At 37.2% G+C, this 21,715-nt stretch overlaps 1 protein-coding gene and 1 long non-coding RNA gene across 3 annotated transcripts in view; one reads left to right on the top strand and one right to left on the bottom strand.

Moving 5' to 3' along the window:
- spidr (scaffold protein involved in DNA repair) overlaps positions 1-21,715 on the top strand; it is a 50,658-nt gene that overhangs the window by 15,310 nt on the left and 13,633 nt on the right. For both annotated transcript variants that reach the window (XM_082184090.1, XM_082184089.1), the window contains exons 8-11: positions 813-990; positions 6,728-6,938; positions 8,168-8,376; positions 19,113-19,271. In XM_082184090.1, the coding sequence (XP_082040216.1) occupies positions 813-990; positions 6,728-6,938; positions 8,168-8,376; positions 19,113-19,271 (757 nt within the window). The remainder of the gene's footprint in view (positions 1-812; positions 991-6,727; positions 6,939-8,167; positions 8,377-19,112; positions 19,272-21,715) is intronic.
- LOC309509465 lies at positions 1,928-6,084 on the bottom strand. The gene is made up of 2 exons (XR_014209910.1): positions 5,668-6,084; positions 1,928-5,125 (listed from the first exon to the last, which is right to left on the bottom strand). It is a non-coding gene; the product is annotated as an uncharacterized lncRNA (long non-coding RNA).

Genomic DNA, 21,715 nt, shown 5'->3' with positions numbered 1-21,715 from the left:
GACAGCTTTGCAACTGGCATAATTCCTTCGAAAATTCCACAGCCTGAGGAACGCATCTCCCACTCACTTCTTTGCTCGTTGATAGATTTATTATTATCTATTTTTAACGCACAACATATTAGCTGATAAATCACATATCAGTATGTGCATTTAACAACTTGATAATTTCCTTTTCCATAACTGTTTTTAGCACGTTTTACCCCCCCGAAAAAAAGCCAGTGTTCCTTGTGTTTTTGTTTTGCATGTGATTGCGTGGAGTAAACATAGCCTGTTTCTCTCGCTGCTTCACATTTTTCGATAAAATTTCCATTACACATCGTTCAGAAGTTCTTCTCTGAAGTCTTGGCTGTGCTTGTCATGATTTCAGCTGAGTCAATTGTGTTCATGTGTCCAGTCGAGGGGGCCAAGTTTTCCTCAAATAGTCAGCATGGGAATATATCCCGTCAGAGAGCTGGATTTTGTTTCATTTCCTCAGAACTGACTGAAATGAAAAAGTTGAGACCGCGCCAGTGTGAGTTTTCACAGCATAACCCAAAATATCCTGCTGCTGTTATTAATTTACTGGGCCTGTGTCGTATCTGTATTGTTTTGCAAAACTTAATGACTTTGAGAAGGAAACGGTCTTTCAGATGCTGGTCATTTAATAAAATGTAAAGCTTACTTATATGCTAATTGTTCATGCTGTCTAGTACTTAACTGTATTTAAAAATATATAGTTGTTAAGCCAAAATTAGGACTTAAATTGTGACATGGACAAATATACTGTCCATGTACAGATGTACAGTTTCATACATACATTTGTTTGACCCAAGCTGACAGGCCAGGTGTCCTGACGCTGAGGATTCTGGGAGTTCGAGAGGAATGTGGCTTTCAGGCCACAGTGTGTGACAGACTGCCGGAGGGGGAAAGGTGTGTGGCTCTGTTCAACAAAGCCACGGCCGCCCAGCTACTGCCTGTGCCCGGAGACATCGTCCACATCTACCCACCATGGTCGGTTCTGTTCCTTAACATCACCATAAAATATCAGAAATAAATAATCATAAAATATCAGATTATCTCTGACAATAATAGTCGATTCTGTTGTTTTTTTTGTTCAAACAATCTTAAGCAATTTATGGATTGCTGATATAATACACTTGATTTTGACAGTCGTTTAAATACATATATGTATTTTTAAATGTTGTGTATTATTAGTAGTGCTTGCTCAAGCATTTGAACAAACTTTAACCATAATTATCAAACTTGTACTACAGACATGTATGATGCTTCAGATTGTGTGGATTGTTAAAGAAAGGTGTAATATTTACTCTTTTAATTTTTATAGAAATCTATAAAATTGGCACGAAATACACTTTCAACTCCTAGTAATCACACAGAACACATTTTTTTTCTTTATTAAATACTTTGATTATAATCAATATAGTTGTATTAAACATTATATTTCTATTCAAGTCAAGTCACCTTTATTTATATAGCACTTTATGCAATATTGTTTCAAAGCAGCTTTACAGCGATAACAGGAAAATGACTCAATGATGCAAACAAAGTTAATTTTTCAGTTCGGCTCTAAAAGAAAACAGTGTCATTGTTCAGCTGATGTCAGTTCAGTGTTGATTCATTTCCATTGTGAAGATCATCAATTATTAAATTCGTTATATTTCATCTAAAAGGCAGTTATGTAGAAAACAGTGATGTCATCATCCAGCTCAGTTCTCATCCAATAGTGTCAGTAATATTGCTGAACATTAAGTGTCCCAACTATTGGCGACAGTATTCTTAGATATTTTTCTAATGCAAACAACCATTTTATTTATTTATTTTCTTAATATTTCATATAGTTAGTTACATTTTAGTTTTAAATTTTTTTGGTTTTCAAAGCGTCATTTCCAATAAATTTTCTGCTTTGTTTCGCCTGCTGGATTTTCCCCCCCAAGATTACTTGTATTACGTAGCATTGATGCACATTTCCCTATTTCTTCTGTGATAATTAGTGATGAATCACTGTTCGAGCAGTAAGCCGCAGGTTGGCAGGAACGGTCTTGCCGTGTGCAGCCGTGTGTTTTGCACAGAGCTGATAAGAGCGAGAGGCCTGTGGGGCTGAAGGTGACAGAGACAGACGAGCCAGTCTCCATCTGTGTGGGAGGACCACAGATCCCCGGATCAGGACTCGCCGGAAGCCAGGGTCCCGCCCCTCTCACTCTCTCCCCCGTATCGCCCCCATGTAGCGTAGCTCCCACGTCATTCCTCAGCTCCAGGGAATGGCCTGCATACCTCTTCCTGGCAGCTCTGAGCTCATTTCCAGCAAGCTGGGAAAAAACATTGCTGGATCCTTTTTCTTCCCTCGCCTTTTTCTTTCTCTGGGTTTTTTTTTTTTTTTTTGAGGAGCGTTAGGCTGCGGATCACAATAACTGTGACAGAGGCCAGAGAGCTGAATAGAAAACACATGCAGCACAGTGTGCTGCTGGCACAGTTTCTCCTCTTGTCTCATTTGCTCTCTTTTTTTTCTCTCTCCCTCTGCGGAGTGTTTGCTTTAAGGGCAGGCATAGTTGACCCTGGAAAGTCCAAGAGTTCATTTTACCCTGGAAAGTCCACCAGATTGACTCCAATTCGGCCCCCATAGTTTGCAGAAAATGGGCGGCAGATGATAACACTTTATGTATCGTCAAATATATTTAAAACCCCGTGGGTAGTTGAGTAATGTAGACATGAAGTTTTTATTTTATTTAATGTCAAATCGCATGAATGCAAGATTTTTTTTTTTAAACTCTAAAGAGATTTTTAGTCACTTTTATTTTTTGTTGTTGCTTTTTTCATTTCAATGAAATACCTCTGCAAGTGTGACACAGTGTTGGGCAACATTCCAAAAGTAAGAATTGACTTCCATTCATTTCATCAGTTGGAATTTTAATTGGATTTGTCCACACTCCTCAGGAAGTTGAATTGGAATTAAATTATTCAGAGTAATCCAAAAGGCAATGGCATTAATTTCCATTAAAATGTTATAATATATTTTATAATATAATATGTTTTTATATTATATATATATATATATGTATTTATTTATGATATATATTTATAATATTATTTAAAAATAGCTAATGGTGACAAAACTTAATTTCAAACAAGTTTGTTTTGACAAACCTTTTTAATTAAAAATGACTGTCAAAACCGGGTCATACCAAAAACGATAACTATAAATATTATTATATTAGTGTCCATATCAATGCACGATAATGTTCTGTATATTATAAGTGCATTACTCAAACTCTTAGAAATGCCATCGAGAATTAAATCACAGATGAACCTTGAAAATTTTGTGCTTTTAGAATTCCCATCAATTTGATCATAGTTTCGATTATTTTCTGTTGGTATAAGTTGTTCTCAACTGGTTTTGCTTCAGGACTCTGATTTTACATCGGATATCAAGAGGAAACACAACACAGTGCCAAAATAGTTCATCGTACGAAAGTAAACAAGAATGTCCTTAAAATCAAATGTCCTTTCTAACCTGTCCAAGTGACCGGGGAATTTGCACCAAAATGCTGTAATCTTGATTGGATGCATGGGTGTCAACAATGACAACAAAAGAGATATGTGAAGCATTTTCTTCTCCAAACTGATAACCCCATTGTTATTTTAAAAATGCTTATTCAGCTCCCCTAACTCTGCATATATAGTTAGTCTCAGTTTATATTTTGCATTTACCACCATTTGAGAATTAGCGTCTTAGATTTGACATACATTAAAGTCAAAAATTGAAAATCCAAAGCAGTTTGGTTAATTATGTACAGCCTGTATTGGTGTAGTTCTGATGACCAATTCCATCGCACACAAGAACACACACACACACACACACACACACACACACACACACACACACACACACACACACACACACACACACACACACACACACACGTTGTTCCCAGCTCATTCATGGTTCAGCTATGAAGGAAATACCTGTCATCACTAGGTTGTGATTACACCTGTGCCGCACCCTCACCTGTTTGTGTCAGCTCTGACGTCAACACACTCTTAAGTTTGTACATAACTTCCTTCTCCAAACCACCGGAAATACATTCATACGTATGTCCCGATCGCCACGTGACACTATTTGCAGTGGGATTAAAAAAAATCTCTTAAGACTTTGTTTCCTGTGCAACTTCTCTCTAAGACTTTGCATTTTTATTTGTATATCATTTATGTATGAGAAAGGATATTTCTTCATTTGTTTGTAAGAAATTACATTTATGTTGTTTCCGGAGTATTTTTTTATTTTTTACTTTTTTATTTATTGAAATTGTTCATAATATTATAGTTTATCATTTAATATATGATTTTATTATTAATATTTATGTACATTTTAGAATAATAAAGTCAGCAAAACTAATGGAAGCATAAAGTATGTAGAGACCAAAAAATATTAAACCAATATCTTGTTTGTGTGTGTATATATATTACAGAAGTTAGTTGAGAGCTGTAATATATTTATTTATTTATTCATCAGTTCTTTCTGGTTCTCGAATCTGATTGGCTGAGAGCCTTATTCCCCCTGTATCAGCACTGGAACCGTTTCACTCTTTGGCATCACTCCGCTTGGCGTGGCAGATGAGCAAATACACAATATTTCAAAAATGTTGAATATAAATTATAATACTAAATTATTTGATTAACTATTAGTTATTGCACATAGTAAAAATTATGTCTCATTTGTAGATTTTTAATGACCAACAAGAACATCTTTTTTTTTTTTTTTTTTTTTTTATGATTTTTTTTTTTACCTGTCACTCGTGGATTGTCAAAGACTGGAATTTTCGTTCCTATTCTTCTTAGGCTGACAGCATGTTGAAAAAGCGCCTGTTTGCATTAGGGTGGAGACCCCCCCCCCCCCCCCCTCTCTCCTGTGTAAACTTGTCTTTGCTGACTTCCCTGGAGCTGTTGGCTGAAGTTCATGTGGTTCAGTGAGATTACTTGCCTCTGCTGGCACCTGTTCAATTCTCTCTCAGGGCAGGATGATTTAAATGCTGACGTACATACTACGTCTCATGACATGAGCTCTGCAGGCCCCGGCTTGTAGTGGAGTGGAGGTCTCCGCTTATTGAAGACACGTTTGTTTGGAACAGATCTGTGATAAATTAACAAACATCCAGTGCAAAGATTGATCAGGCTGTTTGTAACCTACTTCTGAAGCCCTGCGAATGGTACATTGACAGCGGGTATTACCTACAGTATGTGCAATACCAACTTGTAGATGCTTTCACAAAAGTGTGTATATCATTTGCAGGCTTTTGTCCCCATGTGCTTCTAATCAATAACTAGATGTAAAACCCTTTCCTGTACATGTTCCTTTCCAGTGACTCCTGCCTAGAAGTGTAGATCTTTTCATAATAACGAAACTGATCATAGGTCTTTGTTGGGCTGCATGATTAATCAAAATGAAACAGCACTTTAATGTGCTTTTGTGAACACATGTACCAACCATCTTCCCATGCTTTTAATGAGAAGTACTTTTTAAAGAGAAGCTTTAAAGGCTTCCTGCGGTTTTCCGTCAAATTAAAACTTATACGAAATTAATAAATAAAATGAAGAAATTAAGACAGCCCTTAATATTAGTGTTGTAATTTCATGATTGTAATGTAGAAAATGAATGTTAAATGATTGATTTACCCAGGATCTTTGCCAGGACTGTGTTTCTCGAAAGCCCGTTCACACCAAGAAAGATAACTATAATGATAACAATAAAGATATAGTTCTAAAAATCGTTCTAAATGTAAAAGAATAGCAGACCAGTCAGTCCACACCACAACTATAGCAAGAATGTCATATCATTGGAATCACTTTCAGAATGATTTTTTTTTCCAGCTGATGAGCAATAAAAACATTGACAACCAATCAGAATCCACATGACTTTAAAGAGCTCAAACATTTAAAGCGGCAGAGGACACAACAGTGGCAGCGCGCTTAGACTAAACAGAATGACATTGTCTTACGGGTGTGGTCGCTAATATAGTTAGTTATTGTTATAGTTATCTTTATAGGTTTCGTTCTTGGTGTGAACAGGCCTTAAGCCTAAGTAGATCATAGAACCAATGGTCTCTAATATCAACTTCACTCATGATGCACAGCTTAGGTAACTTTTAACCATCTGCATAAAGTCTGGCCCACTTTGCAGCTCATTTTTATCCATTTGAAAAGACAAGATGAATAGTGCTTCAGAACGAGCCATGTTTAGATGCCACTCTCTTTAAAGAAGAATCATAGCAAAGGGCCAAAGTCACCTCTTTCTTTTAGCAAACAACATCTTGGTCTCTTGCTAAGGCACACCAAAGAGCACAGCGTGTTTCGCGGTTGATCTGTTAGATGCCAAGTACAAAGAACTTATGTCGACTTAAAATCAGCCTGTCAGACTGCCTGTGAAATGGAAAAGAGCATCTTTGTTGATCAGTCAGTCGCTCTTTATCACCAACAGTCGTTTTCCACCCAGAGAAGGAAGGGCTTGAGCTTTTGTGTGTACCTGAGAATATTTTGAGACTCTTTTATGTGTGTTTGTGAAGTGTGGAGGTGGTTTTGCTCAGTGAGTCCGCTGTCAATCAATGTAGTCGAGTTTTGTGAAAATGTTGTAAAGCGTCAAGCTGTATAAAGGAAGGTGTGATGTTTTCATACTGTAAGTAATTTTCCAAAAACAACACATTAAAACCAGCAGAACTCCATTTTTGTCTCCCTCCAGGCAGAATCTGGTTGTGGAAGGGGAACGCTATCCCATAATTCTCAACACCCACTTCAGTCAGAAAATCTGCGTGGAGATTAAGCAGGATAACGCAGGCGGGCCGAGAGATGCGGTCGCCGTGGAGAAATGCAGACCTCCGCCGTTAACCAGGTGCCTGTGGCGGGCAGGGACAAGCCAAGTGTCAACAGAGAAATCCATTCCCTGTAAACAGGTTTGTCAGCTGTTCCCTCTCATGTGACCTCGGGAAGAAAACAGAAATTCCCAGAAAAGGGACCGTCTAGATTTCAAATTCAGTGTGAAAGTTCTGGCGTGCTGTTGGAATGGAGACAGCTGCCATTTCCTGTGTGACACTTGTGTGCGCAAATGATTAATGAGTGGTGCTTTTATGCATGAATATTTGCTTAAGTGTGAAAATAAAACCAAATTTTCCTGCATGACAAGACACCTGGTGTAACAAACTCATGATGCAACGTCTACGACTCGAAATAACCAAAGTGCAGTGTTGTCTATACAAAGTTTATGTTGGTTGTAAACACACCACAGGTTTAAAAGTATTATGTAACTATTGGTCAGTGGGATCCAATGTTGTTTGGTTCTCAACATTCTTTAAAATATATTTTAAATATTATCATTTTTGGGTGAAGAATCAGTTTAAATGTGCATTATCGTACTGTCATCAACACTTAAACTACTATTCAAAATGTCAGTAAGATATTTTAATGTTTTTGTCCAAAATCGCTCACCAAGGCTGCATTTATTTGACAAAAATACAGTAAAAACTGTAATTGTTAAATGTTTTCGTATTTTAAAACATAATTAAATCCCAGTCTTCCGTCACATGATCCTTCAGAAATCATTAATGTGATTAACTAATATGATGATTTGCTTCTCAAGAAACATTATCAATATTGAACAGTTGTGCTGCGTAATATTTTTGTAGTAGTAATTTTTTTTCTTCAGAATTCTTTGATAAATAGAACGTTCAAAAGAACAGCATTTTGTAACATTATAAATGTCTTTACTATGATTCTTGATCAATTTAATACATCCTTGCTGAATAATAGTATTCATTTATTTTAAAAACTCTCAATTAATTTTTTTTACAGTTAAATTCCACTAGTTATTGTTGTGATGTTGTGGTTAAGGCTTAGAGTTGGTAACCAAAAGGGTGCTGTTTTGATCTGTAAGTTTGGTGTGGTCCTTCAAAGGCCATCAGCGTTGAGAGCAAGACACTTGACCCCAGGGCGTTCATGTTTGCAGTGACAAAGAGACCGGAAATCTTTTATTTTCAGTGAGAGTTGCTGGTTTGAGGTGACATGGGTGTCATTGTCCATTGTGCTGCTCTGTAGTGATATTATGTGAAAGTTGTGAAATTCTGACTGGTGTGGTTTGAAAAAAGTTTTAACTGATTTGTAAACTTTTCCAATTTTCCATCCTCAGGTCGGCGAGTTGAACAGAAGTGAAATTCGGATGTCTCTACTGGACGCAGTGGAGGATTGTGGGTCGTCGGGCTCTCAGAGCAGTCCAGTTGAGGTGGTCGTTCAGAGGGTCTACTGCATCCCCATCACCCAATCCCTTCACAGAGCTTCTCTCCAGCACAGAGCACTGAGCAAACCAGCAGAACCAGTGGCACCGCAGCACATCGGCAGGTACTGGATCTCTGGGTTTCGGTTGCTCTCGGTTTTGGATAGCACTGTTACTTTGAGGGGAAAATGTAAAAAGTCCTGCACACTGTTGCATCTTGCAAATTTTTATAAACAAACTCTCATTTTGGTCAAAGACCTTCTAAAATGCTTGAAGAAATGGATGTTGTTTAATAAATATACTTAAAGAACAAAAAATATAGTACTGTTCAAAAGTTTGGGGTTGGTAAGATTTTTTTAATGTTTCCGAAAGTCTCTCATGCTCACCAAGGCTGCATTTATTTGATCAATTGTATATTTTAAATACGCTTGTCTGAAGTTTAAAATCATTGGTTACCCGTAAGCTAATCACATAACGTTTGGTTATGACGTGTGTTATGCGCTGGCTCAGCCGCATCGAACTTCCACTGTAAACACATGTATGATGCGAAAACAAAACCATCGAGTGAAATACCGGAGTGAACATGGCTGTGAACGACTTTTGCAGATTATGTGAAGTAAATCTACGCATCCACGGTACAATCAGCGCCTACGTCACGGCTCTCAGCCCGCCTTCTGTTCGTTGATTGGCTGGCTGTTTTGAGGCCGGAGGAAAACTGAGAGATAGGTCGCTATCTCAGACTGAGTACAGAAGCGAACTGAAATTGAGCGGAAGTACGAAGTCGGACGTAGTCAGGCTAATTTATTCCTGTGATCAAAGCTGAATTTTCAGCATCATTACTCCAGTCTTCAGTGTCACATGATCCTTCAGAAATCATTCTAATTTGCTGCTCAAGAAACATTTCTGATTGTTATCAATGTTGAAGACAGTTGTGCTGCTCAATATTTTTGTATAAATTTTATGCATTCTTGCTGAACAAAAGTGTTCTTTTAAAAAAAAAATATTACTGACCCCAAATTGTTGAATGATGGTGTATACACTCACCTAAAGGATTATTAGGAACACCTGTTCAATTTCTCATTAATGCAATTATCTAATCAACCAATCACATGGCAGTTGCTTCAATGCATTTAGGGGTGTGGTCCTGGTCAAGACAATCTCCTGAACTCCAAACTGAATGTCAGAATGGGAAAGAAAGGTGATTTAAGCAATTTTGAGCGTGGCATGGTTGTTGGTGCCAGACGGGCCGGTCTGAGTATTTCTCAATCTGCTCAGTTACTGGGATTTTCACGCACAACCATTTCTAGGGTTTACAAAGAATGGTGTGAAAAGGGAAAAACATCCAGTATGCGGCAGTCCTGTGGGCGAAAATGCCTTGTTGATGCTAGAGGTCAGAGGAGAATGGGCCGACTGATTCAAGCTGATAGAAGAGCAACTTTGACTGAAATAACCACTCGTTACAACCGAGGTATGCAGCAAAGCATTTGTGAAGCCACAACACGCACAACCTTGAGGCGGATGGGCTACAACAGCAGAAGACCCCACCAGGTACCACTCATCTCCACTACAAATAGGAAAAAGAGGCTACAATTTGCACGAGCTCACCAAAATTGGACAGTTGAAGACTGGAAAAATGTTGCCTGGTCTGATGAGTCTCGATTTCTGTTGAAACATTCAGATGGTAGAGTCAGAATTTGGCGTAAACAGAATGAGAACATGGATCCATCATGCCTTGTTACCACTGTGCAGGCTGGTGGTGGTGGTGTAATGGTGTGGGGGATGTTTTCTTGGCACACTTTAGGCCCCTTTGAGCCAATTGGGCATCGTTTAAATGCCACGGCCTACCTGAGCATTGTTTCTGACCATGTCCATCCCTTTATGACCACCATGTACCCATCCTCTGATGGCTACTTCCAGCAGGATAATGCACCATGTCACAAAGCTCGAATCATTTCAAATTGGTTTCTTGAACATGACAATGAGTTCACTGTACTAAAATGGCCCCCACAGTCACCAGATCTCAACCCAATAGAGCATCTTTGGGATGTGGTGGAACGGGAGCTTCGTGCCCTGGATGTGCATCCCACAAATCTCCATCAACTGCAAGATGCTATCCTATCAATATGGGCCAACATTTCTAAAGAATGCTTTCAGCACCTTGTTGAATCAATGGCACGTAGAATTAAGGCAGTTCTGAAGGCGAAAGGGGGTCAAACACAGTATTAGTATGGTGTTCCTAATAATCCTTTAGGTGAGTGTATATGCATACAGATAAATAATGTGCATGACATTTTACTGTTAAAGGTTTATTCAAACAGCAAAAAAAGAATTGACATAAATATTTTTTCATTCTCTTCCTTTTTTTCTTTTACACTTCTGCTTTGCTATTGTTAAAAGCAACAACAAACTATTGGGTTTTAAGCACAGTTTGGAGCCGTTAGCAGCACAGAGGTTTGAGATCTATGTCAGTAAATACGACGTGAAGTTTATCAGAAACTCTCCTTCCCCAGTAACCAGCCAAACCAGTTTAGCAAACCAGTTACATCTTAAAACATTTGCTTCTAATAAAATGTATTTGAATTGATTGGGAATGTGCTTGGGGACATGATAAAATACATTAATTGATATTACTGGTTCAAATCACACAGCATGAATATCAGTAGATCTATAATGCGTTTATAGTACGTGTATAGTAGTTTTACGAGATATCTCTTGAATGCAATACATCGACAGATTGTGTGTTTGTTCTGTGTGGACGTGCACTCAGTGTTCCAGTGTGGTATAATTAGGCCATTGTCTGTTCTAAACTCCAATGCTGAAGCTCCAAGAGGTCAATCTCCTCATGGAGTGATAAATGGTGAGAGAGCGCAACTTTGCTCCATATTCTGTCAATGACTAACCAAACAACCCCTCCCAGTACATAGAGTACTCTCTCTCTCTCTCTCTCGCTCTCTCCCTCCCTCTCTCTCTAGTCTCACACAGTTATTTGCACCACATGGTAAAGCTCTACAAACATCTCTAATTAAGCCCAGCAATGTCAGTGATCCATAACCAGATCTAGAAAAAAAGGAAAATAAAGGACAGAAAGTGAGAATTTGTCTTGCAAGGAAAAAAAAAACTACAGCTGAAGAAAACCTGTTTGCCTGTGCAAACTCATCGCCATGAGTGGTTGCCAGGGTGTTGCTATGTAGTTGCTACAGTGCTCGCAGTGCTTCATGGGAGTGTGCGGAGCTAAAGTGCTATTTTGACTGTACAGCATCATGGGTAATGTAGTTTTTCCACCAGGAATTGCACTGTTAACCACAATTATTTTAAAAATAAGATGAAATAATGTGGGCTAACGGCTTCAGTAAAATCAAATACCATGGATTAACAAGCTTGCTCACAGTAGGTCTGTCTTTTAAAGGTTTATAAGTTATCGTTCAAAAATCAGTGTCCTTATGGAGAAAATCAATGGAGTTTTTACTTCCGGAAGCCGACTTTTGCACTCTATAGTCTTCTGAGGTGTTTTGTAGCACGTTGCTGTAAATTTGCTAAAGCTTCATGTCTATTAAACCTTTACAAGTACGATCACAGCGGAACAATCACTTCTGCGTCTTCGCTGCCGCTGAGCCAGAGAGAGCAGTTGTCATGTATGAAACGGCTTCACAAACACTCTTTTCAACCACACAGTATAATTATTTCTGTGGTACAATCATTCAAATTATCACAGAAGTTCTGGGATAAAAGTTTATAGTTTGGATAGTCTTACAGTCTACTTCAAATAAATATTGTATCATTACATTGTTACACCAGTAGGTGGCGACAAGTGACAAGTAAAACATTTATTTGTCATTGAATCATTCATTCAAGAGATTCTTTCAAAAACACTGATTCATCCCGTAATGAAACAAGTGAAGTATTCATGAGTGAGTCATTGAATCATTCATTCAATCTTTTTTTTCTTTTTTATAATTCATCAAGAAAAAAAAAGTGATTTCTCAATGTATCCAGAATCCTGCAGCTCTAGCAGTTGCTAAGGTTTTCTGAGTGGCTTTTTGCATGTTCCCTTAGTTGATACGTTGTTTTTAAGTATGTTGCTATGCAGTTGCTAAGGTGTTCAGAGGGGTTTTAGCACATTGCTGTGCAGTTGCTTAGGTTGTATGAATTTTTTGCATGTTGCTATGGAGTTCTAGTGTTCTGAGTTTTTTGTAGCATGTTGTCATACAGTTGTAAAGAGCACGCGCCTCCCTCACGCTCTGATCTCTGCCCCGCTCTCGAGACACATTGATTTGTTGTCAGAAATGCACGTGGTGCTGTGTTGATGAAGGGTGATTGGAAAAAAAGAGTCATTTGACTGTCGGTAACTGGATGCCCGTCAGACGCCGCTGCTGCATGCCGTAAACACTGAAACACAGGAAGACGAGACACTGTGGTCTGGAGTGTGTGTTGACGGGGAAATCCTGACTGGACCAAACCTGGTGTGAGTGAGGCCACTGACAAAGTTGAAGCAAACACATACACACACACACACTTAATGCACAGAATTTTAAGCAGACCCCGGCACATGATAGCTGCGATTTAGCATGCTCCTAAAATGCTCCTAAATTCTCTTCCTTTGGACAGGCCTCATGCTCTCAGAGAATAAAAGGGGGATGTTTACATTCCTTTTTAATACAGTTAGACCAATATTGTATTTTTTTTTTTATGTCTCAGAACCAGTTTTTTTAATAAGTATTATGAATAATCATTAAACAGAAAAAATATACATTTATTGTTGTTGTTGTTGCTAAATAATAATAAATATTTTCTATAAATATTATTCATATTCATATAATTCATGTTGACATTATTTATTATTATTAATTATTTATAATAATCATTATTATTATTATTATAAGGATATGTTTTTACTGTTTGTAGTCTAATGATTTTTTTATAATTATTATTTATTAGCAAGTTGCAAGTCTTGCTCTCAGAAAATGAAGATATTGTTTCCTTTTCACTTTTTGAAGAAAATACTGCTTTTCCTAAATTGTTTAATAGTAAAAATATTATTAATTGTCATTTATTATGACAAATAACTATGCATACTATGTATACATATAGTAACTATGTTACTATGTATTAATTATTTATAATAATTAATATAATAATATTAGAGGTATATGTTTTTTTCTGTTTGTAGCCTAATCATGTGTATTTATTGTAGTGTTAAGCATTAAAAAAAAATTTTTGTTGCTAAATTGTTTCGCAATCTGAATGTTTGCAAGATCAGTTTCATCTCTGTTTTGGGTTCTGTCTTGTTAAGATTAAAACGCTACTCAAGAATGAATAGCTATGATGTAATGAGTAATTTATGTTATCAATACATAAAGCAAGTTACTTTCCAACACTATTGGGAATATACAGTGTTATGCATGACACTCTTTACAGCATCAGTTGATTATGCCATCCATAACCGGCAGCCAAATCACCTTGTAGCCCAAGACTGGTGCCCACTGAAGCTAAGGATGGGAGACTCCTGGGAAAACCTGGTTACTGCTGGAAGAGGTGTTAGTGAGGCCAGTAGGGGGTGCTTACCCTGTGGTGTGTGTGGGTCCTAACACCCCAGTATAGTGATGGGGACACTATACTGTAACAAGCACCGTCCTTCAGGCGCAATGCAGCACAAAGCGCGACAAGTGTTTTTTGCTAGTTTCAGCCCGACGCGGTTATCATTTTCACGTCCTGCGCTACATTGTTTAAATAACAAATGCATGTGCACCCATGGGCGTGCTGGTCTGAAAACGATGTGTGTTCAGGCGCATTGTGTCACGTTGCTATTTTGAGGCAACAGAAATAGACTGTGCCATTGACCAACACAAACCTGGTTTAAAGTCAATGGCGCAAAAAATTATTTGTTAGCTATTTAATGAGTTCGTTAGTAATGTGCGCCTATAGGCGGGTCCACAACGCACGTACACCCTGCTTATTAAACACACAGGGACGCACAGCAGCACACAAACATGCCAAATATTCAAAATAAAAGGATTACAATGTAAAAGATTATTATTGTGTACATAAAGATATGGTGGAATCCGGCTTTTCCCGTAGATGTTCCGCTTGCGCACTTTTACCTCGCGCACGAGCAGATCCGTTTCCGCTCTGGAGACTCGTTCGGTTTTTCTACTATCAAATTCCGTCATGTAAATAGCGAATCTGCCATGGCGTGAACGCAACTGGTATTTAAAGGGAATGGGAGAAGAGACTCTTGATTGGTTTAACGCACATGTATCCCAAAACACACCCATTACTCATGAGAATAGGGACAACCCTTTTAGACCATGCACCGGGAGCACCGACCATTTTTCCCGTCGATAAACTAGCAAAAGTGGATTCGGACATGCCCTAAGTGAACTTGCGCCGTGCGCTTTAGACCATGCGCTTAGATCGTTAAAATAGGGCCCTAAATATCAGTGGTCATTAAAAATCCCAAGATGTCCTTCTAAAAAGAGTAGCAGTTTAACCCTGGCATCCTGGCCAAATTTGCACTTTGGTCTCTGTCCATCATGGCCCCTAATCATCCCCATATATATATATTCTGATTGGCTTCATCGCTCTGTCTCCTCTCCACCAGTAAGCTGGTGTGTGGTGGGCGTTCTGGCACACTATGGCTGCCGTCGCATCATTCAGGTGGTGCTGCACATTAGTGGTGGTTGAAGAGACTCCCCTCTTCCAAATGTAAAGCACTTTGAGTACCCAGAAAAGCGCTATACAAATGTAACAAATTATAAATTATTATAATCCTATTTATCTTTACTTGCATTGAAGAATGGATCTGAGCAATGTCATTGAGACTCATGAGACATTGGACCTGCAAGTAACCACCCAGAACACCCTAGCAACATCCAGGCAACCACCCATAACACCCTAGCAACATCCTGGCAACCACTCACAACATCCTAGCAACATCCTGGCAATCACCCACAACACCCTAGCAACATCCTGGCAATCACCCACAACACCCTAGCAACATCCAGGCAACCACCCACAACACTCTCTAGCATTGTGGCGGCACAATTTTGCGTCGGCAGGTATATAGCATGTGAAAATTTCCTTTTGGACTTTTTGAAGAAAATATTGCTTGTTTGTTCATTTTACCAAAGAAATTCCTTTGTTTTTAACTGGTGCTTTTCTCTGTCTTGGTGTTCAATCTTTCTCCAATTTGCAAAGTTAAACCGTGAACTTTAAAATACTCATATTTGTTTGTTTACTTGGTTACACAGCTGTTGAAATTGTTATTTTAGTATTATTTAATTTCTATTATAGTGTTTATTTTTAATAAGTTTTATTAGGTTGTTTTAATTATATTTCTTTTTAGCTTTTAATTTAGTTTTATTTCAGTTTTAGATCAACCTTCAATTTATTTCAGTTAGTTGCCAAGGCAACTTTTCTAATTTTCGTTTAAGTTTTTATTTATTTTTATTTTATCTAATATTTAGATTTCATTTTATTTCAGCTTTATTTCAATTAACAAAAAATATTTTTAGTTTTAGTTAACAGTAACAGCACTGGCAAAATGGACGTATTGTTCCTTATTTTCAAGCTGTCCTGGCTCTGTTTATAATTTCACTAACACAGGTTTAAAATAAGATTATAAGCATATGTTTGAAACTCATTCCCTGTTTATAGCCTCCAGCATGCAGCGTAGATGTTGACAATATCTGTTTTTTTCACGTGTGGTGTGCTTCAACAAGGCCACCCATCTCATTACAACTGTTAGTTTGCAGTTACGTTGCAGTTTCTCTCTCTCTCTCTCTCTCTCTCTCTCTCTCTCTCTTCTGTAAACTTTTTTTTTGTATACATTTTCTTTTCCCTCCTCCTCGTTTTTGTGGCCAGTTTCCAGACAATAATTAGCATTTAACTTTTGGTCCAAGAAGATATGTTGTTCCAGTAAAAACTCAGAGCAGTATAAACAGGCTGAAGAAGTTCTCTTTGCTCAGACAGGAGGGGTTGGATGTTTTCAAGAAGAAGTGGAACACAATGTGCTTTACGTGTCAAATTACAGACCTGTTTATCAAAAGCTCTGCTCCCATTGGCCGGCACCGTGTCGGAAGGAATCCCGCCCACTGTGCCTTAACCAATCAGCTGCCAGAGAAGTTTGTGTGCATGTGTGAAGGAAATGGAGGGGTAGTGGGGTACCTACATCGAGTAGGCTTGTGTGTGTGTGTGTGTGTGTGTGTGTGTGTGTGTGTGTGTGTGTGTGTGTGTGTGTGTGTGTGTGTGTGTGTGTGTGTGTGTGTGTGTGTGTGTGTGTGTTTGTGCGCCGCTTGTGTGAGTGTTTGGACAAGCTCAATGGATCCCAGTTCCTGGAAGCGCCTCCAAGTTGCTGCGAATTCCTGCGAACACTCACAATAACAGATTCCTGAAAGTGGTTAGTGACTGCCTCTGACCAATGACAGAAACCCAGTGGGGACATCAGCCCTCTGTCCTGCTCCAGTAGAGGAAGCGCCTCAAATGGACCAAAAGGGAATAAAGAAGGGGGTTGTTCATATCAACCTGGCCATATACCACAAAGTGCTACTGCCCAGTCACCCCTCCTGTTCTTTGGTTTCATAGACACACGGGTCTAAACAAGCCTCAGTGTTCACAACCACACTTACTTAACCCCGTGTTCTTTAGCAGTGCTACAACAGGGTAACCACAGTTCAGGATGATTCCCGAATCCCGATATGCCAGTCACGGTTCATCAAAGGTCATCTCACATCGCACCAACATCATTAGCTTTAACAGTCAAATTATTTGCGTTATACAGGCTTTTAATCTATTTGGACATTTATTAGTGAAACACGAAACAACGTAGTTTTATCCTGATCTGGCCCGAGTTGGACACAATGTCTTGTAAAGGACAAAGCGGTTTTTTGGGGAGTTTTTCTTGGACAGCATAAGTATTAAATGATTGTCATAAAAGCGAAACTGACCCGATCCGAGAAGAAATTCGAACCCGACTGAATTCAAATAAAAAGACGCTTGAGAGAATCTTGTTTTCTGTCGGTTCTGCGTGTGAATCGACACACAACTCAACTTCAGTGTTGCCTTTTGTAATGTTATACAGCAAAGGTTGAGATAAATAGACAGAAATAGATGAGAAAATAGGCAGAAAAAGACCAATCACAGTTCAGTATGCAGATATTGTAATTATATCAGTTAGATTTCAAATAGATAGGTTCATTTTTATTTCACATTTTATATAAACTAGATCGATTTAAGTCTGTTCACACCAAAACCGATAACTATTAGTGTCCACACCAGCAGACAGTAACGCTGCAGTTTTGTCCTCTGCCGCTTTAAATGCTGGATTCTGATTGGCTGTCAATGTTTTTATCGTTTATCAGCTGAAAAAATTCGTTCTGAAAGTGATTCCAACGATATTGTTTCTCTGTGCCATTATTGTAATAATTGTGCTGTTGACTGACTTTGCTTTTCTGTAATATTTAGAACGATTTTTAGAACAATATCGTTATCGTTATCATCAGTGTTGGTTGTGCGATCTTTTGGTTTCCCAAATACATGAGTACTTCCAAAAGGTTTTTTTTTTTTTTTTTTTTGTCTTACCCTGATTCACTATGGTAAGCCTATTGTAAGTGTTTATGTTTTAAACGTGGCGGGATATTGCATACATGCGTCACTCACCCGTGAGTGTCTCGTCATATACGTGGAGGTGGCGTTTTTTATTACTCGACAAGTGAGTAAAGTATTTTATTGAACAGATAAATTGCTAAATGTAGCTTTCTAACAGAGGATCATAGGGTCATATTCATCCGCACAGATACACAGAGCCGAAGCACAACCAAAACAATGTTCTTACGCAAAATACACGCAGTTCTGTTTTTAACCACTAGAGGGCCAAAAGTTACATTGTGTACCTTATTTAATCATTGAAATATTAACCTAAAATCTCAGAGAGTACTTGAAGTAAATATTTTAGGTCATGGTTTCCGCTGACAAAAAGTTTTTGAATCCTTGCCTTGAACAATGTTTGTTAACGGTTCTGCACATTAAGTGGTTTCAGCTGAATTAGTTGAAGAAAATGTGAAGAAGAAAAATAGTAAATGTAGATTATTTTGAGGAGCTGCCTTGCAAGCAGTTTTTCAACTAAACACGTCTTCAGCTAAATCAGTGTGAAGAATGTACGAATCAACGGTGTTTATTTTTGTATTCCACTATAGTTATCTCTACTGTGCAATCAAATCACTGTCTAGCATGTGAAAATATATTTAAATCCCAGCCTGTTTGTTTAGTCCCGTGGTTTACTGGCTCCAAAAAAGTCGCCAGTCTCTGTGAAGTGACTATCTGTAGAGACTAGTATTAATACCTGCAAAAATATCATTTTGAGTATAGAAACACCGCCATGTGACCGCTACGAGTCAGGCCATAGATCAAGTTATTAGTTAGTCCCTGTCTGGTGCCAAAGTCAACATTTAATCTGTAGACGATATCTGTATCTAGATGTGAGTGTTTGTTGTTGGGATGAAGCTTCAGAGACTCTCATTTGCAGGTCTTAATTTTGTGCAGTTTACTTATGAGTGTAGTTTGTCATTAAGAGTTTGTCCAAATAAACTCAAATGCCTGCTGGAGTTTTACCTTCAGTAAAAAAAAAAAACTCAACCACTGTCTTTCTTGCCATTTTAATTTCAGTTTAGCATGCTTTATTATTGGCATAACAAAAAGACTAAACATTTGCATTGCAAAATCAAGGAGAAATTGTTCAAAAGAAGTAAAATAACAGCAGTGCAAATAGAGTAAACAAGTTTTTTTTAAAAAAAGCAAAGTAAATGAGTCAGGAATAATTTACTACTGGCTGTTAAATGATTGTTGTCCTTCTCTTTTTGTGTGTCAGGTTGTGTGCTCTCGTTCAGGACAGTTACGGGATGTTCGGTGAGGTTCTTCTGCAGTGTGTGTCCACTGAGACGGAGATCCAGCTGAACTTTGAGCATCTGGAGGGTTGTGTGTGCCTCCTCCAGGCCCTGAGGGTCGTCCAGCGCCTCACACGCGACAAGTGAGTCCGTGATGAAGTCACATGACACTAAAAACATCCTGCTGATCTGAAAAACATCCTTTTCATTTAATGAGGATTAATTGAAGTCTGTCCAGAATAACGCACCCAAGTTAATTTCCTCTTCCTTAAAGCTACCTTTTTTCTTTTGTTCTTTTCTTGGAGCCTCAGCTTACAGGTTAGTATGCATGCATCTAGATATTAGGGAATGGATAGACTACTAAAGAAATAGTTGGATTTAGGTGGAAAAACCAGCAATAAAAAAAAAAAAAAATTTATTTCTGACTATATTCTTTATTCATAACTTTATATTATATAAAGCAATATTTTTGTATATAAATGAATAATATATAGATATAGATTTAATTTTGTCATATATTGTCTATATATGTATATAATGAATAAATTATTTATATACACACACACACAATATAATATATAATTTCACAGTATAATATATATTTATATATTATAATATATATTATATGTATAATATATATTTTCACAGTATTAAATTAATTTAATATAATAGTAATTAAAAAATTAGAGTAATATGGACAGAAATAAAAGTTAATTATGCATATATATATATATATATTATTTATGAATATATATTTTCACATAATTAATATATATTTTGCACATAAACATTTCAAATGTATGTATCATTAATTATATAAATATTATTTATATAAATAAATATTGAATTGTATAATACAAGTTTATGAATAAAGGAATATTCATTTATAGAATAATAACATGTTTTTTTAGAATATTAATAAAACTATTAAAAAGCAAAAAATGTTTATATAAATAAATATTGAATTTTCTAAATCAAGTTTATGAATGAAGCAATATTTATTTATAGAATAGTAATATGTATTTTTAGAATATAAATAAAACCATTAAAAAGCAAATATGGTCAGAAATAAAAATGATTTATTTATTGCTATTTCGTCTTTTTCTTTAGTATTTCTAACAGTTTCTACCTTCTTCGTATTTTGTCTCACCTACACCCTGTTTTCTGGACTATTTGTAAATCATTAGTGAGCTTTCCTGCACTCCATTGAACTGAAAGTTAATATGAGCTACTGTTTCCACCCTCGCTGGCTCAGATTAGCAGCTCACAGTGTCAGAGTGTCTGCCGCACAAAAAGCATTTCTGGCATCTCGCTACATGTGTCCGCTAACTCAAGACTGTCTGCGTGGTCACTCCTTTAACATCCATGTTGTTTAAGTTAAAGATGGCATGTGATGGGAATTCTGGTGACGTGTTTCCACGGATCTGAACATGAGCCATGTACACGAATGCTCAAGATGCTTTTCTACATGCACAGCTTATGTGGGATCAACGGCCTCATGGTGTATATATGGCTGTATGGTGAATAGAGATTTTAAACACTTATGGAAATTCTATAATCATTTACTTGCCTCATGCATTTCAAAACTCCAAAACGATGTGCTTTTTTTCCTATGGAACCCAAAAAGAGAAGCATAGCAAATATTCATGCTGCTTTTTTCCATAAAATGAATGTGAATGGGTACTGGGACTGCCAAGCTCCAAAAAGACACTAAACACAAAAAATATGCAAGAAAAGTATGCATTTTAAGTCATTATTTACTAATAATATTCCCTTCCTGTCATATACCTGTCATATTCTATTTAAATTAAAACAATCAAATTAAAACAGTAAAGGGGAAGATTTTCAGTGGATACCATCTTAACTTCTGGTCTTTTCCTCACATAAATCTAGCGAACCGCTTTAGAACCTTTGGAATTTAGTACATATGTCACATATAAACCACTTTCTTGGTAATTTTATCATTTTTTGAGTCCCTATCCACTTTCATTATATGGAAAAGAGCAGCCTGGATCTCCTGTTGTCTTCCATAGAAGAAACGTCTTTGAAGCCAGTGTTAGTATTATTTATAGACTATTATAATTCATTTTTTGTCATTTTGTTTTGTACTTTTGTCATATTTATTAGTTTTATATATATATATATACCATTATTTAGGTTTAATTTATTTTCTATTACGGTTTTAGTTTTTGTTTAGTTTTCATTTATTTCCAATCAGTAATTTTAGTGCTTCAACTTATTTTTATTTTATTTTTTTTACATATTTTTATTGAAAAACATGGAGCATGACAAGAACATTTCCAAAAATGCAAACATATATATTATTTTAACTATCTTCCCACCCACACCCACACACACCCTTCAGCATCCAAAAAATCAGTTACACAGGTATAGTAAAGTTATTATACAAAGGCTAAGACAGACATGTCCACATATTTTCAAATACATAAGCACATCATATATACATCAGTATCAATCAGTGGAGTGAGAGGTATCTAATATTGCCTGTATCGATATTTGGTTATTTTCCAGAAAATGTATAAAAAGATCCCATATTTTATGGTAATCTTTTAGTTTGCCCTTTATA

Source organism: Leuciscus leuciscus (assembly GCF_965113295.1).
Source record: "Leuciscus leuciscus genome assembly, chromosome: 11".
Classification (NCBI taxonomy): domain Eukaryota; kingdom Metazoa; phylum Chordata; class Actinopteri; order Cypriniformes; family Leuciscidae; genus Leuciscus; species Leuciscus leuciscus.
Note: the sequence above shows the minus strand (reverse complement) of the source record. Positions and strands in the feature narration are given on the sequence as shown.